The 18,345-nt window shown below is 52.9% G+C and overlaps 1 protein-coding gene across 6 annotated transcripts in view; it reads left to right on the forward strand.

The window, feature by feature from the left end:
- RAB11FIP3 (RAB11 family interacting protein 3) overlaps positions 1-18,345 on the forward strand; it is a 76,167-nt gene that overhangs the window by 46,247 nt on the left and 11,575 nt on the right. For 2 of the 6 annotated variants that reach the window (XM_057749259.1, XM_057749265.1), the window contains exons 3-7: positions 1,760-1,854; positions 8,142-8,299; positions 11,732-11,881; positions 14,183-14,317; positions 17,398-17,433. In XM_057749259.1, the coding sequence (XP_057605242.1) occupies positions 1,760-1,854; positions 8,142-8,299; positions 11,732-11,881; positions 14,183-14,317; positions 17,398-17,433 (574 nt within the window). The remainder of the gene's footprint in view (positions 1-1,759; positions 1,855-8,141; positions 8,300-11,731; positions 11,882-14,182; positions 14,318-17,397; positions 17,434-18,345) is intronic. The other 4 variants (XM_057749260.1, XM_057749263.1, XM_057749261.1 and 1 more) reach the window with 4 other exon arrangements.

Below are 18,345 nucleotides of genomic sequence, written 5' to 3' on the forward strand. Positions count from 1 at the left end.
GTTCCGGCAGCGTCCATCCTCCTCCCCAGGCTGTCCTGTGACTCCAAGCCACTAACCTCAGAGCCTGGCTGAGGACTCGGTGACGGAGGTCCAGACGCCGGAGAAGAGAGTCCTCTGGCTGAGGAGGCAGGTGCTAACCTTTCAGAGTCCTTTTTCCAGGAGCATCGGGAGGCTTGCTGGTCCACTTGGCCGTCCAAGGCCTCTTTTGCACACAGATAAGTGACCGAGGTTATGTCAGGTCACGGGCAGCACACTCAACAGGGAACCGGGGTGTTTAAATACTTACTGCTGGGCTCTGTGTTGTGGATTTTCCTCACCACGCAGTTCTCGGGTTTTCTTCACCATGTAGTTCTCTGTGCTCTGTGGACACCGCCTGGGCCACCAACTGCCCATGTGCCCAGGTTACCCTCCCTTCTGTCTGACTTGCCTGCATATTGAGAGTTCCCACGACTTCTTCCTCAGGTTTGATAATTTGCTAGAATGGCTCGTAGAACCCAGGGAAGCGCTTTACTTACTGTTACCAGTTCATTATAAAGGATATTATGAAGGTTACAAATAAACAGCCAGGTGAAGAGGTATATGGGGCAGGGTCTGGCAAGGAGGGGCTTCTGTTCCCATGGAGTTTGAGATGTGCCACACTCCTGGCATCTGGATGTGTTCCCAACCTGGAAGCTCCCTGAACCCCTCCTTTGGCGTTTGTGTGGAGGCTCCATAACATAGGCAGGACTGGCCATTGGAGATGAGCTGCATCTCCAGCCCCTCCCCGTCCTGGGAGGTCAGAGGTCAGGAGTGGGGCTGAAATTTCCCCTGGCAACCAGCCCCCATCCTCTGAGAGTTACCTCATTGATTTGAACCCAGGTAAGGTTGAAAGGGGCTTGTTATGAATAACAGTTGCTCCTCTTACCCCTTCACTCAGGAAATCCCTGGGGTTTTAAGAGCTCTGTGCCAGGAACCGGAATGAAGACCAAATAAATATTTCTTATGATATGACAGTAGTGAAGCAGCTTCAGGAAACACGGGCGCCTCACATGCTCTTTGGGATGGGCTGGACCTTGACATTGTCTGGAGGGTACGGGAGCAGAGCTTTTCCTGCCGAAGGGCCACTGCTTGGGCCTCATGTCTGAGAAGTGAGGTCTCTGGTGCTGATGTCAGCGTTATCTAGCATGAAAGATAGCATTTCCTTCAAACTTTTTATTATAAAATACAACGTGTTGTAGAAGATAAAGTTAAGTAAAAAAGGAGAAAATAAAAGCTGCCATGGGTCAGGCACCTTGGACAGACGTTATCACACTGACACCTCCCCAGACAGGATGGATTCTTTCAAACACAGAGTCTGGGACTTCCCTGGCAGTCCAGTGATAAGGACTCCGTGCTTTCACTGCAGGGGGCTCGGGTTCAATCCCTGGTCCTGGAACTAAGATCCCACAAGCTATGCAGCGCTGCCAAAAGAAATAAATGGTGGGGTCTGCCACCTCCTTCTTTCTCGAGCCAGGGTGGCATGGCAGAGTGTGGTGTCTTACTCCTTCTCTTTACAATGCTGCCAGCTCTTTAGGAAACAACCCTCTTGTTATCTGGGCTCCCCCCTCCTCAGAGCTGGCGTGAAGCCTTGTTCCCCTGGGGGCCACACTTCTTGCCTCCTTCTCCCAGGTTTTTCACGGCCAGTCCAGGCCCCGCTCACATCCACCATGCACACACCTTCCCCCTCGATCCTTCTGGGGATGCTCTGGGCCACCCGCTGAGCCGAGTCTTCTTTCTCCAGCAGATCCCGAAGGCCAGCTCTGCAGCGTCACGCCTGCCCCCTACGAGGAGCCGTCAGCCTGCCCCGAGGAGTTCGATGACTTCGTTACCTTTGAGGCAAGTGGTTTTCCCAGGAGAGCTGAGAGGGCCTCTGACAGACACACCCCCTCTTCCTCAGGCACCCTAAATCCTGCTTCAATTTGTCCCCAGGCTGTTTCCGTGGGGAATGGCAGGAAGGGCAGGCAGGGCTCACTCTGTCACTGGAGGGGATGCTGTGATTGGCGGGTGTCTGCCCTCCATGCTTTGCACCCGGGGCTGGTGGCAGGAGGGCCTCCGGGGCCTGTTGTCAGTAGAGGGACAGGCTCTCCTGTGACATTGCTGTCCCCTTCTGCCAGACTGCCAAGCAAGGCCAGAGCATGGGGTGTGTCATGAGGTTTTTGGTTTATCAAAAATGTCCATAGACCCAGAAAATGGGCCTAGGGACGTTTGACTTATGTCTTGCTGGCCTCTGCCCCCACCCCCAGAAAAAGCCAGGGTTGTTGTGATTACATGATGTTGCCTGTAATTGTGGGGTTTTGGCCTCTGCTACGGTGGGGAGAAGGTCTGTGAGCACAGCCACAGAAGAAAGACCACGACAACTTCATTACCTATTGGGATGGGGGAGCAGATGCTGGGAGGGCCCATGTGGCTTGGTCTGGAATTTTTCTTTTTTTAAAATATATTTGTGGCAGCGTTGCAGCCCTCTGTTGCCCAGGGAAGGGTGTGGGGAGCTGTGACTCAGTGGGCCTGAGACCCTGCACTCAGTCCTCTGGGCCTTGGCTCCTCTATGAAATGAACGGCTTCTGAGATTCCCTCTGAATGCTAACGCCCCACAGGATTCCACTGCCCTCGGCGGTGTCTCTCTGGTTCGTTCCCTGCTCTGAGAAACTGCCCAGGTATTGGTCACCCCTCAGATGACACAGATTTACTTCCTGACTGTCTGTCACTTCTGCCAGCACAGACCTCCAGGCCACCTGGGAGCGTCCACCCCACACAGCTTTGTCCCAGAGTCCCTGAGGCCCCTAAGGGTAGGGACCACCCCACCTCATGTCCCCCATTCAGCAGTGGCTGGTATATTTATTCTGTGTGTGGCCTGGGGGGTACCAGGTCCAGTCCTAGTGCATGGAGGCCAGGTGCCCACCTGGGACGTGTGCTGGCTGTGAGGCATGGTGTGGCTGGGTGGGGCCAAGGGTGTGCAGGACCTTGACATGTCAGCTGTCAAGCCACCTGCCAGACCCCGAGACTGTGGGATAGAAGGCTCTGTGCTAACTGACACACCTTGAACTTACCAGGAGTTAGGGGGAGAGGCTGCTTTTCTTGTTTGGAGCATCTAGGGAACCCTGTCTCCTCACTTATGTGGTTGGCCAGCAGCCCACCTCTTCTGCCTGTTGACACATCAGCACACGCTTTGCCATCAGTGTCTTCCATTTTGTTCTTCTCTTGTATTTCTGTTAGGGTGTTATATAAATTCTTTGTATTTTATGTGTACGTGGGTGTCATGGGTTGAATGGTAACCCCCAAAAGGTCCACTGGAACCTGTGAACATGACCTTATTTGGAGAAAGGATCTTTGCAGATCTCATTATGTTAAGGATCTCAAGATGGGATCATGCTGGGTGAGTGGGCCCTAAATCCAATGACCAGTGTCCTTTGAAGAGAAAGGGAGATGACACATGGGGAGGAGGCGGTATGAAGACTCAGAGCTGGAGGAAGATGGCCACCAGCCCAGATGTCCCCGAGCCGCCAGGAGCTGGACGAGGCAGGAAGGATCCTCCCCTGGAGCCTCAGGAAGAATTCAGTCCTGCTGACACCTTGGTTTCCAACTTCTGGCCTCTAGATCTCTGAGAGAATACATTCCTGTTGTTTTAAGCCACCTGTTTATGGTAGTCTGAAATTGACAGCCCCAGGGAATTAATACAGTGAGTTTTGTTACTCATTATAGTAAAAGGCATTAACACATTTGATCCGAAAGGCGGAGGCCCACTGATGCTGGGGCTGCTTCCTGAAGCCTGAGAGGAGCAGCTTGGGGTGCTGTCCGACCCCTGACCCCCTGTCCTCTGCAGCGTGGACCTCCCCGGCAGCCCACGAGTGTGGCCCTCCTGCCTTTGTGGTGCCTTGGCTCTCTGGCATGCCCGCCCCCACCTGCGCTTGTCACCTTACAGTGGTGTGGCCGGGAACCTGGTGTTACAGAGAATGCAACAGAAATGTGTCTCAGGTTTTAGATCTTAAATTTTTTTTCAACAAGGAGGGAATATTTCTTTTTAAGTATTTTTGTTATTTTAAAGGAATTAATACACTTTATATTTTAGCAGTTTTAAGTTTATAGAAAATGAAGCAGATGGTACAGAGAGTTCCCGTTACACCCCACACACATACATGGTTTCCCCACCATGAACATCTTCCATTTGTTATAAAGGGTGAACCAGTGTCGATACATTGTTACTAACTGAAGCCCACAGTTTACATTAGGGCTCACTCTTGGTGGTATAAATTCTGTGGGTTTTGGTGAATGCATGACATGTATCTACCATTGGAGTTTCACTGTCCTAAAAATCCTCTTTGCTCCCCAGATTCATTCCTTCCTCCCACTAGTACCTGGCAACCTCTGATCTTTTACTGTCTCCATAGTTTTCCTTTTTCAGAATGTCATAGAACTGGTTGGAATCATACAGTGTTGGGCCTTAAACACTTCCTCCGTGTGTTTTTAATGCTTTTTAAGGTTTTTAGATGTAATTTTGAAGGCAGTGGAATTAAGTGCTATACAGAAACTTGTAGAAAGCAGTTTTTGTTTTGTTTTGTTTTGTTTTTAGAAAAACTTTCAAATCGTGTAATCCCAATAAGTCCCATGTTTATTACATCCAATACCATATTTGGAGACCCTCTGCTGGTGATCTTCAGAGATAAATAAGCCTTTTGTTGAACGTTTGCTTGCTGGGCACACAACGGTGCTGGTCAGGGGTGCCCTATGCAGTAACCCTTGGTGGACTGCTGCTCCTGGGTCCTTTCCTGCTGGGGATACTTTGGGGAGCCCGTGGTTCCCGGTGTTTCTCCGAGCATTCCATTGGCCCCAGCTCTCTACTCCAGTAGTAGAACTCCCAGGAGAAAGTTGGGGTTTTTTGTTTTTGTTTTTTTGTTTTGTTTTTGTTTTTGTTTTTAACCTCACCACATAGCTTGTGCGATCTTGACAAGAGATTGAACCCCGGGCCTTTGGCAGTGAAAGCACGGAGTCCTAACCACTGGACCACCAGGGAGTTCCCCAGGAGAAAGTTTCTGATGTGGCATTTCTGAGAAGGGAAAGAAGTTGGGGGGTGAATGCAGGTGTCGCTGATGTTCTGGGAATGAGAAGGCTCCGGGTCTGAGTCTGAGCGAGGTGGAGGGCAGATGGCAGAGGCCCCGCTTGTGGGGACGAGCGTGTATCAGGACTTTTGAAGGGGCGATGGGAAAGTCGCAGAAAGCAGGCGCAAGCTGGCCGATAAGCATGGTCTCTGCTGTGCCTTCTCCACGCCCCTCCACCCCTCCCCGCCCCATCCCGCCACTGCCGGCCTCAGTAAGGTAACTTTTGTGCAAACTCTTATCAGAAAGGTTAGAAAATCAAGAACAAAAGCTGCTCTGTTTTGAGATCTGACTGTTAGAAACCCAGCAAGCACTTCCTGAACTTTGCCTTCCTCACCGCCCAGCGCAGCAGGTTTAATGGAGCGTGTCTGGGAGCGGGTTTAAACTCCTTCCCAGGCAGTGATGTACCTTCAGGTGGACACACGGGTTTTGCAGAACCTCAGCACGACAGGCAAATAGAAGGCCGATGGAAGCTGATGACTGGTCTGGACAGAGCCCCCAGCACTTCGATTCCATGAGCGCGCCCTTCCTGGAGCTGGTGTGCGGAGCCAGGCCCTGGCCAGGCTGGCATCTGAGGGTAAGAGGAGGCTGGACACCGGCCATGCTCTGCCCAGCAGCTGGTTCCCCTCGGAGGGACCATGATCAAGACAGCAAGAGCCCCAGGCAGGCCTGGCTGCCCCTGAGCTCCTCATCGCTGGCCATGAGCACAGGCTTCCCTGTCTGCCTGTTGGCACAGTGTTTGTTAACTGGTGAGGAAACACAGCCAAGCTTTCTAAGGTACACTTTGATTTCCACATGAGCTCATCCTAACATGTAATTTGTAATCATTTTTAAGTTGGCGGCATAGACGGTGGGCTGGCAAAGCAAGGTCCTGTCTGGTGGCACACAGGGGCTGCTGGGGCACGTCTCTGAGTCCTTTGTTCCTCCAGTGGACCACGCTCACAGACAGTTTTCTGCTCTCTTGAAAGGCAGGTGTTTACCCGCCTCCCCTAGAAAACTCCCCTAGAAAACTTGCTGACATTTATTCAGGGCAGCCTGGACTTCAGGGGCTGAGCAGGTGGGCAGCATCTGCGAACTGAGCCGGGTCCATCCTCTTGGCCTCCTCGGCTCTCCCTGGGCCTCACCATGGGTCCTCTTGGAGGCTCTGGGCCTCCTGCCCCCTGGCACTGCTCTTTGTGCCCCGAGGCCTGTCTTGCTTTAGGAATGAGGGTGGAAGGTGGGCACGAGTGCCCCTCTGTCTGCTCACAAGGTGGGTGAGTTGCCCAGACGAGTGTGTGTGTGCAGTCAGATTTGCATGGCGTCTCCTTCGTCGTCCTGCATCAGTGGGGAGTTACTTCCATCCTGAACTGTCCTCCAGGCCCCACGGGGGGTTCAGGCTGCAGTCTGGCCTCTGTGGGTGAGGTCAGCAGGCCTGAGAACCAGGCCTTCTCTGGCGCTGAGTTGGCAGTTCTACGCACCGTTGCCCGCAAGACCTGGGGCCACACTGGCCAGAGGAGCCTCTGTTGGAAGTGCTGGCTAGTCGGCTGTCTAAACACTGACCTCGAGAGTCAAGTTCTATTCCCTACAGGAAGCCATCTCTGAGGCTCCCAGTCCAAGGCCGGAGTGCGTGGGCCCCGCCTGCTTCTGGGTCAAGGGTGAGCGGAGTGGAGGAGAGGGCTCCGGGCAGCTGTCCCTCAGACCAGGGGCAGCGGGCCCAGCCTCACACGTGGCGGTGCCTGCTGGGCTTGGACAGCATCCCTGCTTTCAGGCTGAGCCCAGAGCCACCTCCTCAGTGATGATGATAAGGAGAGTGGGGGCCTCTTGAAGGGATTTCCTGGTTTCACATTTTGAAGTGAATGCTCTTTGTGAATTACTTAGTTGCCTGAGAGTCCAAGGAATATCAGATTTTCCCTCAAAAATAGGGAGCGTCGTGGAAGGCCTGCAGTAGGTACCTCTGGTGCCTTCCCTGCTTCCTTCTCTCCTACATGCAGCAGGCGGGGTTGCACTACCTGTGACACAGGAGCCCCCAGCTGTCAGGCTCTGTTACCTCACCTGCCTGTGTGACCTCTAAATCTTGAGTGGTTGCAACCTCTTGAGATCAGCATTGCAGCCCCTGATCTGCAAGTGAGGTGGCACAGCTTGATGCTCGAGAGCCCGGTCTAGAGTCACTCGGCTGGTCGATGGCAGACTGAGGACAGGCCCTGGGTTTCCATTGGGCGCGGGTGCCGGGGCAGCCATGGAGGGCCCTCTGGCCACCCCCTCCCTCCTGCCAGCCTCATTTCGTGACACCAGAGCCTGAGGACAAAGTGCACTACCTCCAGTTGCTTCTCTGAGTTCTTACTCGTTTGCAAATTGTTAACCTCTGATTCTTTCAAGCCTGAAAGTTTGGCTACTTTTCCTAAACAGTGCAGTTGCGCTTCAGTTAAAGCTGAGATTGTAAATTGAAAATGGCCTGTTTAATGGTTCTTCAGTTTTAAGTTTATTTGGACAACCCACAAATATCTACTCTCTACTGTACGCCTGGCCGTGTGGTCGGTGCTGGGTCCACAAGAGTAAAAACAAAATGTGTTTAGAGGGAAAATAGACATTTAAGCAGTGAACATAATTGGTCAAATAATTGATGAATTCATATTTTGAGGTTAGACCATGTAACTGAATTTCGAAGCAGTAGCCTGTACGTACGTAACAGATATTGATGGGGACTTTTAAATTTAAAAAGGCATATCCTTACATCATTACACATTAGTTCGTGGGGTAGAGTCATTCCAGTGCTGGAAGCCACAAAAGGGGCGGGTCTTCTGGCGCGTATCCTGTGATGTTGGGATACTTCGTGTCCGTTTTAGGCATATTTATATAACTAACTTTAAAAATCACTCCAGTCATTTTTTTCTGCTCTCGAACATGTGCCTATTTTTCATTTTTAAAAATGCTGAGGTGTTTTGTAAGCTACCATTTCTGCTTAGAAGTACAGGAGGGACGTCTCCCACATGGAAACGCTCCCTCCACAGGGTCCTTTCCTGGGTGCCGGGACTGACTCTTGACATTCTCTCCTAGGCCAACGAGGTAACAGACAGTGCGTACATGGGCTCCGAGAGCACCTACAGCGAGTGTGAGACCTTCACAGACGAGGACACAGGCACCCTGGTGCCCCCCGAATGCCTGGACGCCGCGGAGGAGCCCGGTCACGGTGCCCTGCTGCTGCTCCCGGGCAGGTCTGTTCCGCCTGCGTGGCCCGGGGCTGATGGCAGATGGGGTCATGGGAGGTTCAAGTTGGGTGGTCCACAGGGGCGTGTGGGCCTGTGGAGGGCTGCAATCTTGGGAAGAGCCTGTGCCCAGCTGACCATGCAGCCTCCGTCAGGGGGTGCTCTTCTGTACAGATAGGAATCCTAGAAAATGCTGTTTTTCAGTTCACTCAGTCTTAGGGGTTTTATCATCACAGTTCTTATGACCCAGACACACTGTTCAGTGAATGTCTTCATCTTTTTTAATTATTTATTTTTTATTATTTTTAAAATATTTATTTGGTTGCACCAGGTCTTAGTTGTGGCATGCAAACTCTAGTTGCGGCATGCATGTAGGATCTAGTTCCCTGACCAAGGATCACACCCGGGCCCCCTGCGTGGGGAGTGTGGAGTCTCATCCACTGTGCCGCCAGGGAAGTCCCACATCTTCATTTTTACAGCACCCCAACTCCTCGCGTTTGCAGCCCATGTGGGCCCAGATGACGGCTGGCGGTTCCGCCCTGGGTTCCTTAGGAAGCCTTGAAAGTGGTTTTGCTTATTTTATTTCGTTTTGTTTCTTGTCTGGCCCCCACAGAGCTTATGTTTTTCCTCTTTAATTGAAACCAGCGCTCCCTTCCCAGGTGTGTAGATCCGCCTGCACCAGGCACCCTGGCTCCTGGTTTGTTCCTCACTGTCCTTACACGTGTGTATCCTCTCTCCACCTGGCTTCCCCCACTCAGTGTCGTGGCCGTGAGGTTCATCTGAGTCTGTGTGCCCCGTCATGAGTGGTTTCTTCTTCTTAGAGTGTCCCACTGTGTGAATGCACGCAGCTTCTTCATTTACTGTCAGTGGGTATTGGGGCATTGGAGCCACTTATCACTTACAGTTTTGGTTTTGTGAATAAAGCTGCTGCATGTAAGCATCATGTCTTTTGGCAGCTGGGTTTGTTCCTTGGTGGCAGAGGGCGCACCTGGGCCACAGGGTCGTCTATAGGGACTACTGCGGGTCAGATACTTACAGGCGGGGTTTGGTAGCTCCCTGCCTGCCAGCCGCCCTTTAGTTCTGGCTGCTCTCCGTTCTCGCAGCACCTGGCATCATCTGCTTCTTCGCGCCCGTTGTCTAAAGGTGCACAGAGTGGGCAGTCCTCACTGGGGTTTCCCAGGTGCATGACGGGGGCGGCACCTTTCTTGCACAGGCTGCACCCGTGGAGACCCTCTTCTGTGCGGCGCCTGTTCTAGGCTCTCGCCTGTTTGTGATCATAGGGCTTGACGAGCTTTTCTGTGGAGGCCAGATCGTAAACGGGCTTGCGGCCAATGGCACGCCTCTGCAGGGACAGGCCTTGGGTGGGTCTGGCCTCCCTAGTCCCATGGGCTTTTTCCTCCCTCCTCAATCATGGGAGCTCTTGCTCTGTCTCAGAGGGCTCCTTTGTCCCAGATGTGTGGCAGGCATCTTTTGCCCCCCTGCAAGTCACCTGCTCACTTCCCTGGGACATCTGAGAACAGACATTTTTAATTCGTTGTAGTCCAGTGTGTCTGTTTGGTTTTTGTGGTTGGCATGTCTGTGTTCTGCTTCAGAGCTCTCTGCTTACTCCACATCACTGTGGTGTCTCCTGCTGTTTTCTTTAAAAGCTTTATTGTTTTGCCTTTGTTTTCAGCTCTGTCGTCTCACCACAAGGGACTTTCTGTGCATGGTGTGAGGCAGGGGTCACTTTTCCTGTATGGACGTCCATCAGCTCAGGCTTGGTTTTGAAGCTCCCTCCTTCCTCACTGCCCCATGGGGTGGCCGAGTGTGTGGGCTGTGCTGGATTCCCCACTCAGCCCTGTGTGCCCTGCGCAGGTCAGCGCCACTCAGTCCTTCTGCTCCAGGCTTGTCGCCCGCATCTGGCCATGTGCACCCTACAGCCTCGCTCTCCAAGGCTGTGTTGGCACCTTTGGCCTTCACATTTCCACATGGATTTTATATAGATTCAGCTTGTTAGTCTCTGGAAAAAAGTACCAGCTGGGATTTGGGTTGGGATTTTGCTAGGTCTGTAGATTATTTGGGCAGAAACAACATCTTGACAGCGTGGGTCTCCCAGTCTTTGAACATCATGGTTTATTGTTCCATTTATTGGGGTCTTCCTTTGATTGCTGTGGTTGAGGGGTGACTGTCTGGTGGTCATGCCTGCACATTGGGTCCTTGGGCTCTGCTGAGATGGAGGGACACCTTCTGAGGGCACTGGGGACCAAGCCCAGCGTGCAGAGATGGAGCCCGGCATGGCTCGCAGGGTCCAGGGAGGGAGGTGTGAAGGTGAAATATGCGGGGCTGGGGATGCCGCCTTCGCTGTAGCATTTTTAAGGTAATAGGATAAGTTCTTTTCATTAAATTCAATTTGAGTCAAGTAATCAGATGAAGTGTGAAGTCTTGGAAACCGTCATGAGGTCTTAGTTTTTCTCTGGAATTTTCTAAGCTCTGGGCTGTTGTGCTGCGTAAGCAGTGACTTGCCCTCAGGATTCGTTCAAGTCATGTTGGTGTCAACATGAGAAATATCTTGAATTGGTGTGAGGATGCTGATTGTAAGCTAAAGTCACCCATTTTCTGTCGACACCATGCGTGCCAGCTGCGTGGTCCGCCCTGGGTCCCCAGCATGAAGCGCACGTCCCCTCTGACCTGAGGACAGGTGCTGGGCTCCTCTCCACCTGCCAGCATCCGCATCCAGCGCACAGAGGCTGCTCATGGTCCCTCTAGCTTTGGGGGCAGCTTCCTGTCCGGGGTCCAGGCACAGGATCCAGGAAGCAGCTCATCTACAGAAACAGAAAGTGGCTTAGTGTGAAAAGGTGGCTGTTGGAAGGAGTCATTTCTCCCCATCTCTGTGTGAGAAGATGAGAGCTTGTGGCAGGCGGGTGGCAGTCAGACTAGGGAAACACTCTTCAGAGAGCAGTCAGGGATCCCGAGACCATTGGGGTCAGGTGACGGCGGAGCTTGAGCTGCGTGTCATGTGGCTGTGGGTCTGGGCAGCGGGCGGAGAGCAGCCCCTCCTGACTCCCAGGCCTCCGCCTCTGAGGGGGCAGCTCCTGTGCCTGCTCACAGGTTCTTGGGGGGTGGGGGGCATTTGTGGTGAGGAGGTGGCCCGGCCCTGGGGCAAGGAGCACCTGCCGTGTGCACGGGGTGAAGCGAACACCAGATTCAAAGGCTTATTATGATACAAGAACATAACGAACATAAAGGTCTTGTTTTGAAAGTGATGATACTTGGGAATGTTGGGCCAAGTGAAGTACATTGTTAAAGTCAGTTTCACCTGCGTGTTTACCTTTCCTAGTGCAGCTGCTAGAACACAAATTCAAATGTGTGGTCGCTACATTTCTGCTGGAGGTTGGAGTCACGCCGGCGGCTCTGGGGCACCCGTGGCCCAAGTTGGTAGCTGACATTCGTTTGCCTTTGCAGGTCCCACCTGCACAGCCAGTCGGTTGTCACGGTGATAGGTGGTGAGGAGCATTTCGAGGACTATGGCGAGGGCAGTGAGGTGGAGCTGTCCCCGGAGACCCTCTGCAATGGGGAGCACAGCTGCAGAGACCCCGCCTTCCTCACACCCAGGTAACAGCCCTGCACCAGGGCCCCGTCTCTTCACTTTCAGTTATGGGGGAGGGTCCCTTTTTGGTTCACAGATTGGTAATAGAGAACTCGTTTTAGTCACAGTAATATAATTGAATGATGCCACAGCCAAATTTTTAAGATTTATTAAAGTTTAATTAATTAATTAATTAATTGTCTGCACCAGGTCTTCCTTGAGGCATGTGGGATCTTTGTTGCCGCATGTGGGATCTAGTTCCCTGACCAGGATTGAACTCGGGCCCCCTGCATTGGGAGCATGGAGTTTTAGCCACTGGATCACCAAGGAAGTCCCCAAAATTTTAAGATTTCTCTCAGGATGAAAGTTGGCTGTGGTTCCTCTCGTCCATTTATGGTCCCAGTCACTCCATGTTTATGAGGCCTCAGCCAAGTCCCAGGGCACAGAGCCGGGGTTGGGAAACTCAGCTTTACAGGTTTTAGTAGTGTTGGTTGTGGATCACGTTGTGGTTCACAGCGAGCTTGAGGGAGGCCGTGTGTGTGTGAGTGACTGTGAGTGAGTGTGTGTATGTGAGAGTGTGTGTGTGAGTGAGAGTGTGAGTGTGTATGAATGTGTGGGTGAGTGGATGTTGATGTCCTGCTCGGCAACCCCAGTCTTGCTGCGCAGGGGGACCTCGTCCTGCACTTCCCTTTGTGTTTTTTACTCACTGAAGGCTTGTGAAAACCCTGCATCATTTTTCCAAGGCCACTGCTTGTACCATGTCTCTGTGTCACATTTTGGTAATTCTCACAATGTTTCAAACTTTCATTGTGATTATGTTTGTTGTGGGAATCTGTGATCAGCAATCTTTGATGTGACTATTGCAAAAAGATTGCAGCTCCCTGAAGGTTCAGATGATGGTGACCATTTTTTAGCAATAAAGTATTTTTTAGTTAAGGTATACGCATGGGGTTTTTTTGTTTTTTTCTTTTTAAATTTTTTGGCTGCCCCACGAGGCTTGCAGGATCTTAGTTCCCTGACTAGGGAGCGAACCTGTGTCCCCTGCAGTGGAAGTACGGAGTCCTAACCGGTGGACCGCCAGGGAATTCCCTACATTGTTTTTTTAGATGTGATACTTCTATGCATTTATTAGTCTACAGTATAGTGTAACATCACTTTTACACGCACTGGAAACCAGAAACTTCGTACAACTCACTTTATTGCGACAGGCTACAGGCAGACCTGCAGCATATCGAAGGTCTGCCTGCATGGTGTTATCATCTGTGGTCGCCATGTTTTACCTTATGTTCTCAGACCTTATTCCTCTTATAGCTGGAAGTTTGTGCCCTTTGGCCTCTGAGGGAGGTTTTAACATCACAAATGGCTCTTCGGATTTGTTTTCTTATAATTACCTGACATCCCGAAACTGCCTGGAAAATTCTGGCTTTGAATAAACTGAACTGTGGCATCTGACAGGCAAAGACCTTCGCTCATGGAGCTGGCTCTTCTCCAGCTCTCATTCCTCTTTGGGCTGCAGGAGGCCCTGGGAAAAAGCGCCTACCCCTCATATCCAGATCAGAGACATGCCAGCCCCTCGGGGAAACCCTGGCTTGGCTGGACAGCCTGCCCACGTCAGTCATCTCTCCCCTCTGCTCCCAGTTTTGGAAATTCTCCATCTCTGCCAACAGCAGAGGCCAAGGACCTGGGCAGGGGACGCACTTCCAATGGCGGTGCCCTGAGGGCCAGGCCGCGGCCCTGCAGGGCATGTGTCTCCCCTTTTGGTGACCTCTCCATTTGTTCCATGTGTCTGTCCCTCATCCCATGTCCACACTGTTTTCTGTCTGCAGGGTAACTTCTGTTCTACCATTGACGTCTCACGTTAACTTTTCTGTAGCCTGGAGTCCTAATACCTGCTAGACGCAGCTGAGATTAGGTCGCAGAGTGGCTAACTCAATTGAGTTTTTAACGAAAGTTGTCCACCCATAGTTCTTGGTTCTGGTGGTTCTTAGTTACTGACATGGTTACAGAATGGGAAATAAGACAACCCCTCGCCACGTGCTTTGCTCTCACGCTGGTGTGTTTCTGAAAAAGGAGGACACAGTGTGTCCAATCATTTACTTCTTGGCAAAGAAGGGTTTTTGTTTTGCAGTGAAGCCGCTGGGCTGCACCTGTGTCCTCTGAGCACCTGACCAGGAAGGTGCCCCCCAGCCGCTGCGCCGGTGGGCATCGCGGGTCCCAGAGGTGGTGCCTAGGGCAGGGGTGGCCTCCGCAGCAGCCGCCAGACAGCTTGCCCTGTCCAGCTCCCTGGTCCTTGCTCTCTCCTGAAGCCACACCTCTCATCCCTCCAGTGCCGACCCGCTTGCCGCCAAGCTGCACAGCATCCTCACTGATGAGGCTTTTGAGTTTTACTGTAGCCAGTGCCACAAACAAATCAACCGTCTTGAGGATCTTTCTGCTCGCCTCAATGATCTTGAAAAGAATAGGTAACCTGCGCGGTGCCTGGCCTGCTCTCTGTCCCAGGGGGAGGGAGACTCTGCCTGCCTGCAGAGCGCTCCCACCCGCTGCCCTCGCCCAGGTGCCACTCCCTGTGCCTGGCCCACTCTGGGGGCTTCCTCCAGAGGCCAGAGGCCAGGCAGGCATGTGGACAGCGGACTCTTCTCCGGCCCCACCCTGCATGCGCTGTGCCCGGTCTGGTGCCCCATGTGCATGCCATGGTCCGGTCTGTGCCTCTGCCCAACCTGAGGACAGCCAGCGTGTGGGAGAAAGTCTGCTCTTAGATGTGCTTTCTCTGTTTTACTAAAAGATGTTTTAAGTTGAGAGTCCCAAGAAACAGCATTGGGAAATCTAAAGTGAGAGTAGGTCTTAAGTGCAGACTTGGGAGCAGCTTTCAGGGGCATCATTTTGAATTGGGGTGAGCCCTGCCCTGAGCTGGTGTCTGGGAGGCTGTGCAGCCTCCGTCAGCGGCAGGGTCACTGGCTGCCCTATCCCCAGAACAGGCCACCGGGCCCAGCATGCCTGTGGCTCCTCGCCTGTCCCTCTCCTCATCTCCTGGTTCCCTCTCTGCCCCCTGTACCGACCCCAGGTCAGAGTTCCCTCTCCTCATCTCCTGGTTCCCTCTCTGCCCCCTGTACCGACCCCAGGTCAGAGTTGCAGGAGGAGGCAGCTGGCTCCTCACAGACTCTAGCTGCAGGAAACATTTTGGGTGGTTTGAACATGTTGACTTGTCGGTTAGGCAGATTGTTGATTTAGCTTGTTGTGTGGAGGAGAGTGGACCCTTTTGCGGCCCCAGCCCAACGGAGGAGGTGAGGGACCATCAGGTACTCTTGCGCAGGCCGCAGGGGTTGGAATATGCCTACCAGTGCTGCGGGCTCCCAGGCGACTTCCTGGAGGAAGGGGCCTTGGACTGGTGAAAGTTACATGGAAGGTGAACCATCCTAATGGTTTTGGCATGTCCATTTCCTCCCAGGCCTGCTGTCTGCCCTTGGGCTTGGCCTCGGCCGCTCAGTCTGCCTGGTAGCCCTACAACCCACAGCCGGTCATGCCCCCAATGCTAGTCCAGCCCTTCCTCCTGTGCTCGTACAGCTCAGAACTCAGGCTGAGGTCCAGCCAGTGCCTGGTCAAGTGAGGTACGGGGCTGATCGACAGCTTCAGAGGGGAGCCTGGGGTCCCAGCAGTGCTGAGGAGGAACTGGAGGTGCTCTTTGAGCGGCTTCCAGGGAGACTGGGGATTCCAGAGACCTGCTGGCCTCCCTTTACCCCAGTGTTCAGCCCAGTGCTCAGCACTCAGGGATGGCCGCTCGGCCTGGCCAGGAGGGTCACTTGAGAGTGACCACGAGGACACGTATCTCAGCTCTAACTCTCTGAAGGTTCTTGACATGGAAGTGATCTTTTCCCACATTGAGGACCTGCTCCAGGATGGCCACGGTCGCCTCTGCTAGGCTTTGTGGGGCAGAGAACAGACCAGGATGTGGCTGAGTCCAGCCAGCAAGTCCGGGGGGGTCTGTCGTTTAGTTTCAGCCACCTGTTCACTAAGACAGTCACTAACATGGGCTAATATGCCATGAGAACCCTCACAATCAGGACACAGCTGTCAGTCAGGGACTTTCCCTACACACTCATTTAAGGAGACGTGAATCTTACCCATTGGTTTCCACGAAATTGCCTCAAAATAAACATATTTGGTCATGGTTTGTGGTTGGTGAGAGGTGATTTAGTCCAAACTGTATCCAGAAGCTTTGATGTCAGATATAATTTCTACCTATTGAACCTCAGAACGTAAATATTTTCCATGTACTTGGGAGCCTCTGTAAAACAGTTCATTTTGTAGAAACTGAGGAGTCTGCTTTACCCAGAGGTGCACGTGCTGTCACCCCTTGGAGGGGACAGCACACCGGACAGTAGTCTGTCCTGTCCTTTTGCTTCAGGACAAAGTTCGATTTGTGTTAAAGCATGCAGCTCAGTCCAGGCCCAGTCAGAGGAGGGGAGCACACAGTAGCTTGAACAGGAAGGTTTAATAAAAAGAGCGACCAGCTGTAACCCAGCTGTAACGGGGGATTCTAAGGCACGTGGCTGGAGGAGCTGGGCAGCAGCTGTGAGGGAGGAGCAGCTGCTCGCGCCCACTGGCTGCTGCAGGGGGGCGTGGCCACACCTTCTAGAACTTGTTCAAGTCCGCCCTCTGGCTGCCAAGAAAGCTGTCCACTGGGAGGGGTCTCCGCAGAGCGATTCCATCACGCAACTGCCCGGGAGGTGTCAGGGGCAGGGGGGTCAGGGCCCAAGTTCACAGCCTGGTGCTCCCCAGGCAGCATGTCCCTTCCCTGTCCCGCACCCTCTGCTGATGCAACATCGCAGGGGCCAGGAGCTAGTGGGCAGGATGAGCTTGGAGAGGATGGTAACAGGTACAGTTGCTGGTCCCCAGAAGTCCCAGTGACTGACGAGGGTGTGTCTGCCTGGCTTTTATGCCATTCTTGTTCTTACAGGTTGAGGCTGATAGTCTAGCAGTTAAGTTGGGAAGTGAAGCGAGGGGTGCAAGGGTAAGCTTGGCCCCTCTGCCACTGCAGGAGCTGACTCTCCGGTCCTGAGACGGTGGCAGGAATGCTCTGCGAGTCTCTGCGCAGCTGGGGTTGTAGAGTGTGCAATGTCAGTGCCAGAGTCAAAACCAACAACAGAGTTTTCCTGTGCACATGAGCCCATGTCACGCCTCGTGGGGGGCCTCTGACAGCCAAGCCACTTGGGACATGCTGTTGGCCGATGGCTCGGACCCAGCGCAGCCACCTCTGGGTCCAGCCCCTGAAATGAGGCCCGGTTATGACTCCATCTGAAACTTCCTTGAGGGCTGGAGCCACGTGACCTGCGGAGGCCTTGACCGGCCCTGAGATTGTCCCTGTGTCCCTGGATGTTTTGCTGAGCGAGGTTTTCCATGCATGGAGCTGGCCTCGGGAGCGGGTGCTGCATGCCTGCCTGTGACGCGCCCCCACCCATATCTCTTTTGCCCGAGTTTCCTGCTTCCTCTCCATCCTCCCCGGCTGTTCTCTGACACCGTTTTCCTGTTTGTTTTGATTCTGCAGTCCTTCAAAGCGGCTCTCCAGCAAGAAGGTGGCAAGGTAGGAACCCTGGGTGTCTGCTAAGGTGCTCTTCTGAAATGTGTTACTGGTCACAGCATTTTAAAAACTTGTTTAGAAAATACTATTTTCCAAGGTATTTTTAAAAAAATTTCTGAAAGTTACTTCACATGGTTTGGGATTGGAAATAATTTGAGGAAATGGGTTGTAAAAAGAATTTCCAAAGCAGTGGGTTGGGGCCTGGGTTTGTGGCTGGGGGTCTGTGGTGAAAGCTTTTGTCATTCCTCCAGTTCGGTTGAGTCTTTCTCATGTAAGGGCTGTAGGTTAACCAGCTCGGGAGGGTCAGCGGGGGCCCTGATGCCACAGACCCAGTCTGAGTCTACCTCCTTCTAGGGCTGTGCCCTTTCCACCCGCTCTGGTTCCCCAAGGTGAGGAGGAGGTTGAGGAGCTTCTAAAGAGCATGCCTTTGTGACCATTTCTTCATTTTTCAGTTTTGGGAGCTGCCCAGTGGCTTCCCACAGGGAGAGGTGACAGCACTTGGGTTCATCCTCCCACCAGGCCTGCTCTGGGGATGGTTTCGCAGGGTTTGTAAGATGCCAGCCTTCTTTGCAGGAAGCCACATGATGTGTTACTGGTTTCCTTTCTGAGACAAGTTGTTGCTTCTCCTGGAGGCAGTGATTGCCTTTATGTTTTTATTTACGTCATCTTCTGCCTCTACTGCCTGGCCCTGCCACTGCCTGGACGGTTCCCCCAGAGCCGTGGCCCTCTGTGCCCATGCTACACCGTCTGAGTGGCTGTGGCCCTGTGTCTCCCTGACACCGTGTCCTGGTGTCTGTTTCAGGTGTTGGATCATCTCGCCCCCTGGACCCCTTCTTCCTTTTTTTAATCTCTGTTTTCTGTCCAGCACATTTTCCTGTTACTTCTTGAGAAAAGATGTGCCCAGGAAATTTTTGA

Source organism: Hippopotamus amphibius, chromosome 9 (genome assembly GCF_030028045.1).
Source record: "Hippopotamus amphibius kiboko isolate mHipAmp2 chromosome 9, mHipAmp2.hap2, whole genome shotgun sequence".
In the NCBI taxonomy this organism is placed as follows: Eukaryota; Metazoa; Chordata; class Mammalia; order Artiodactyla; family Hippopotamidae; genus Hippopotamus; species Hippopotamus amphibius.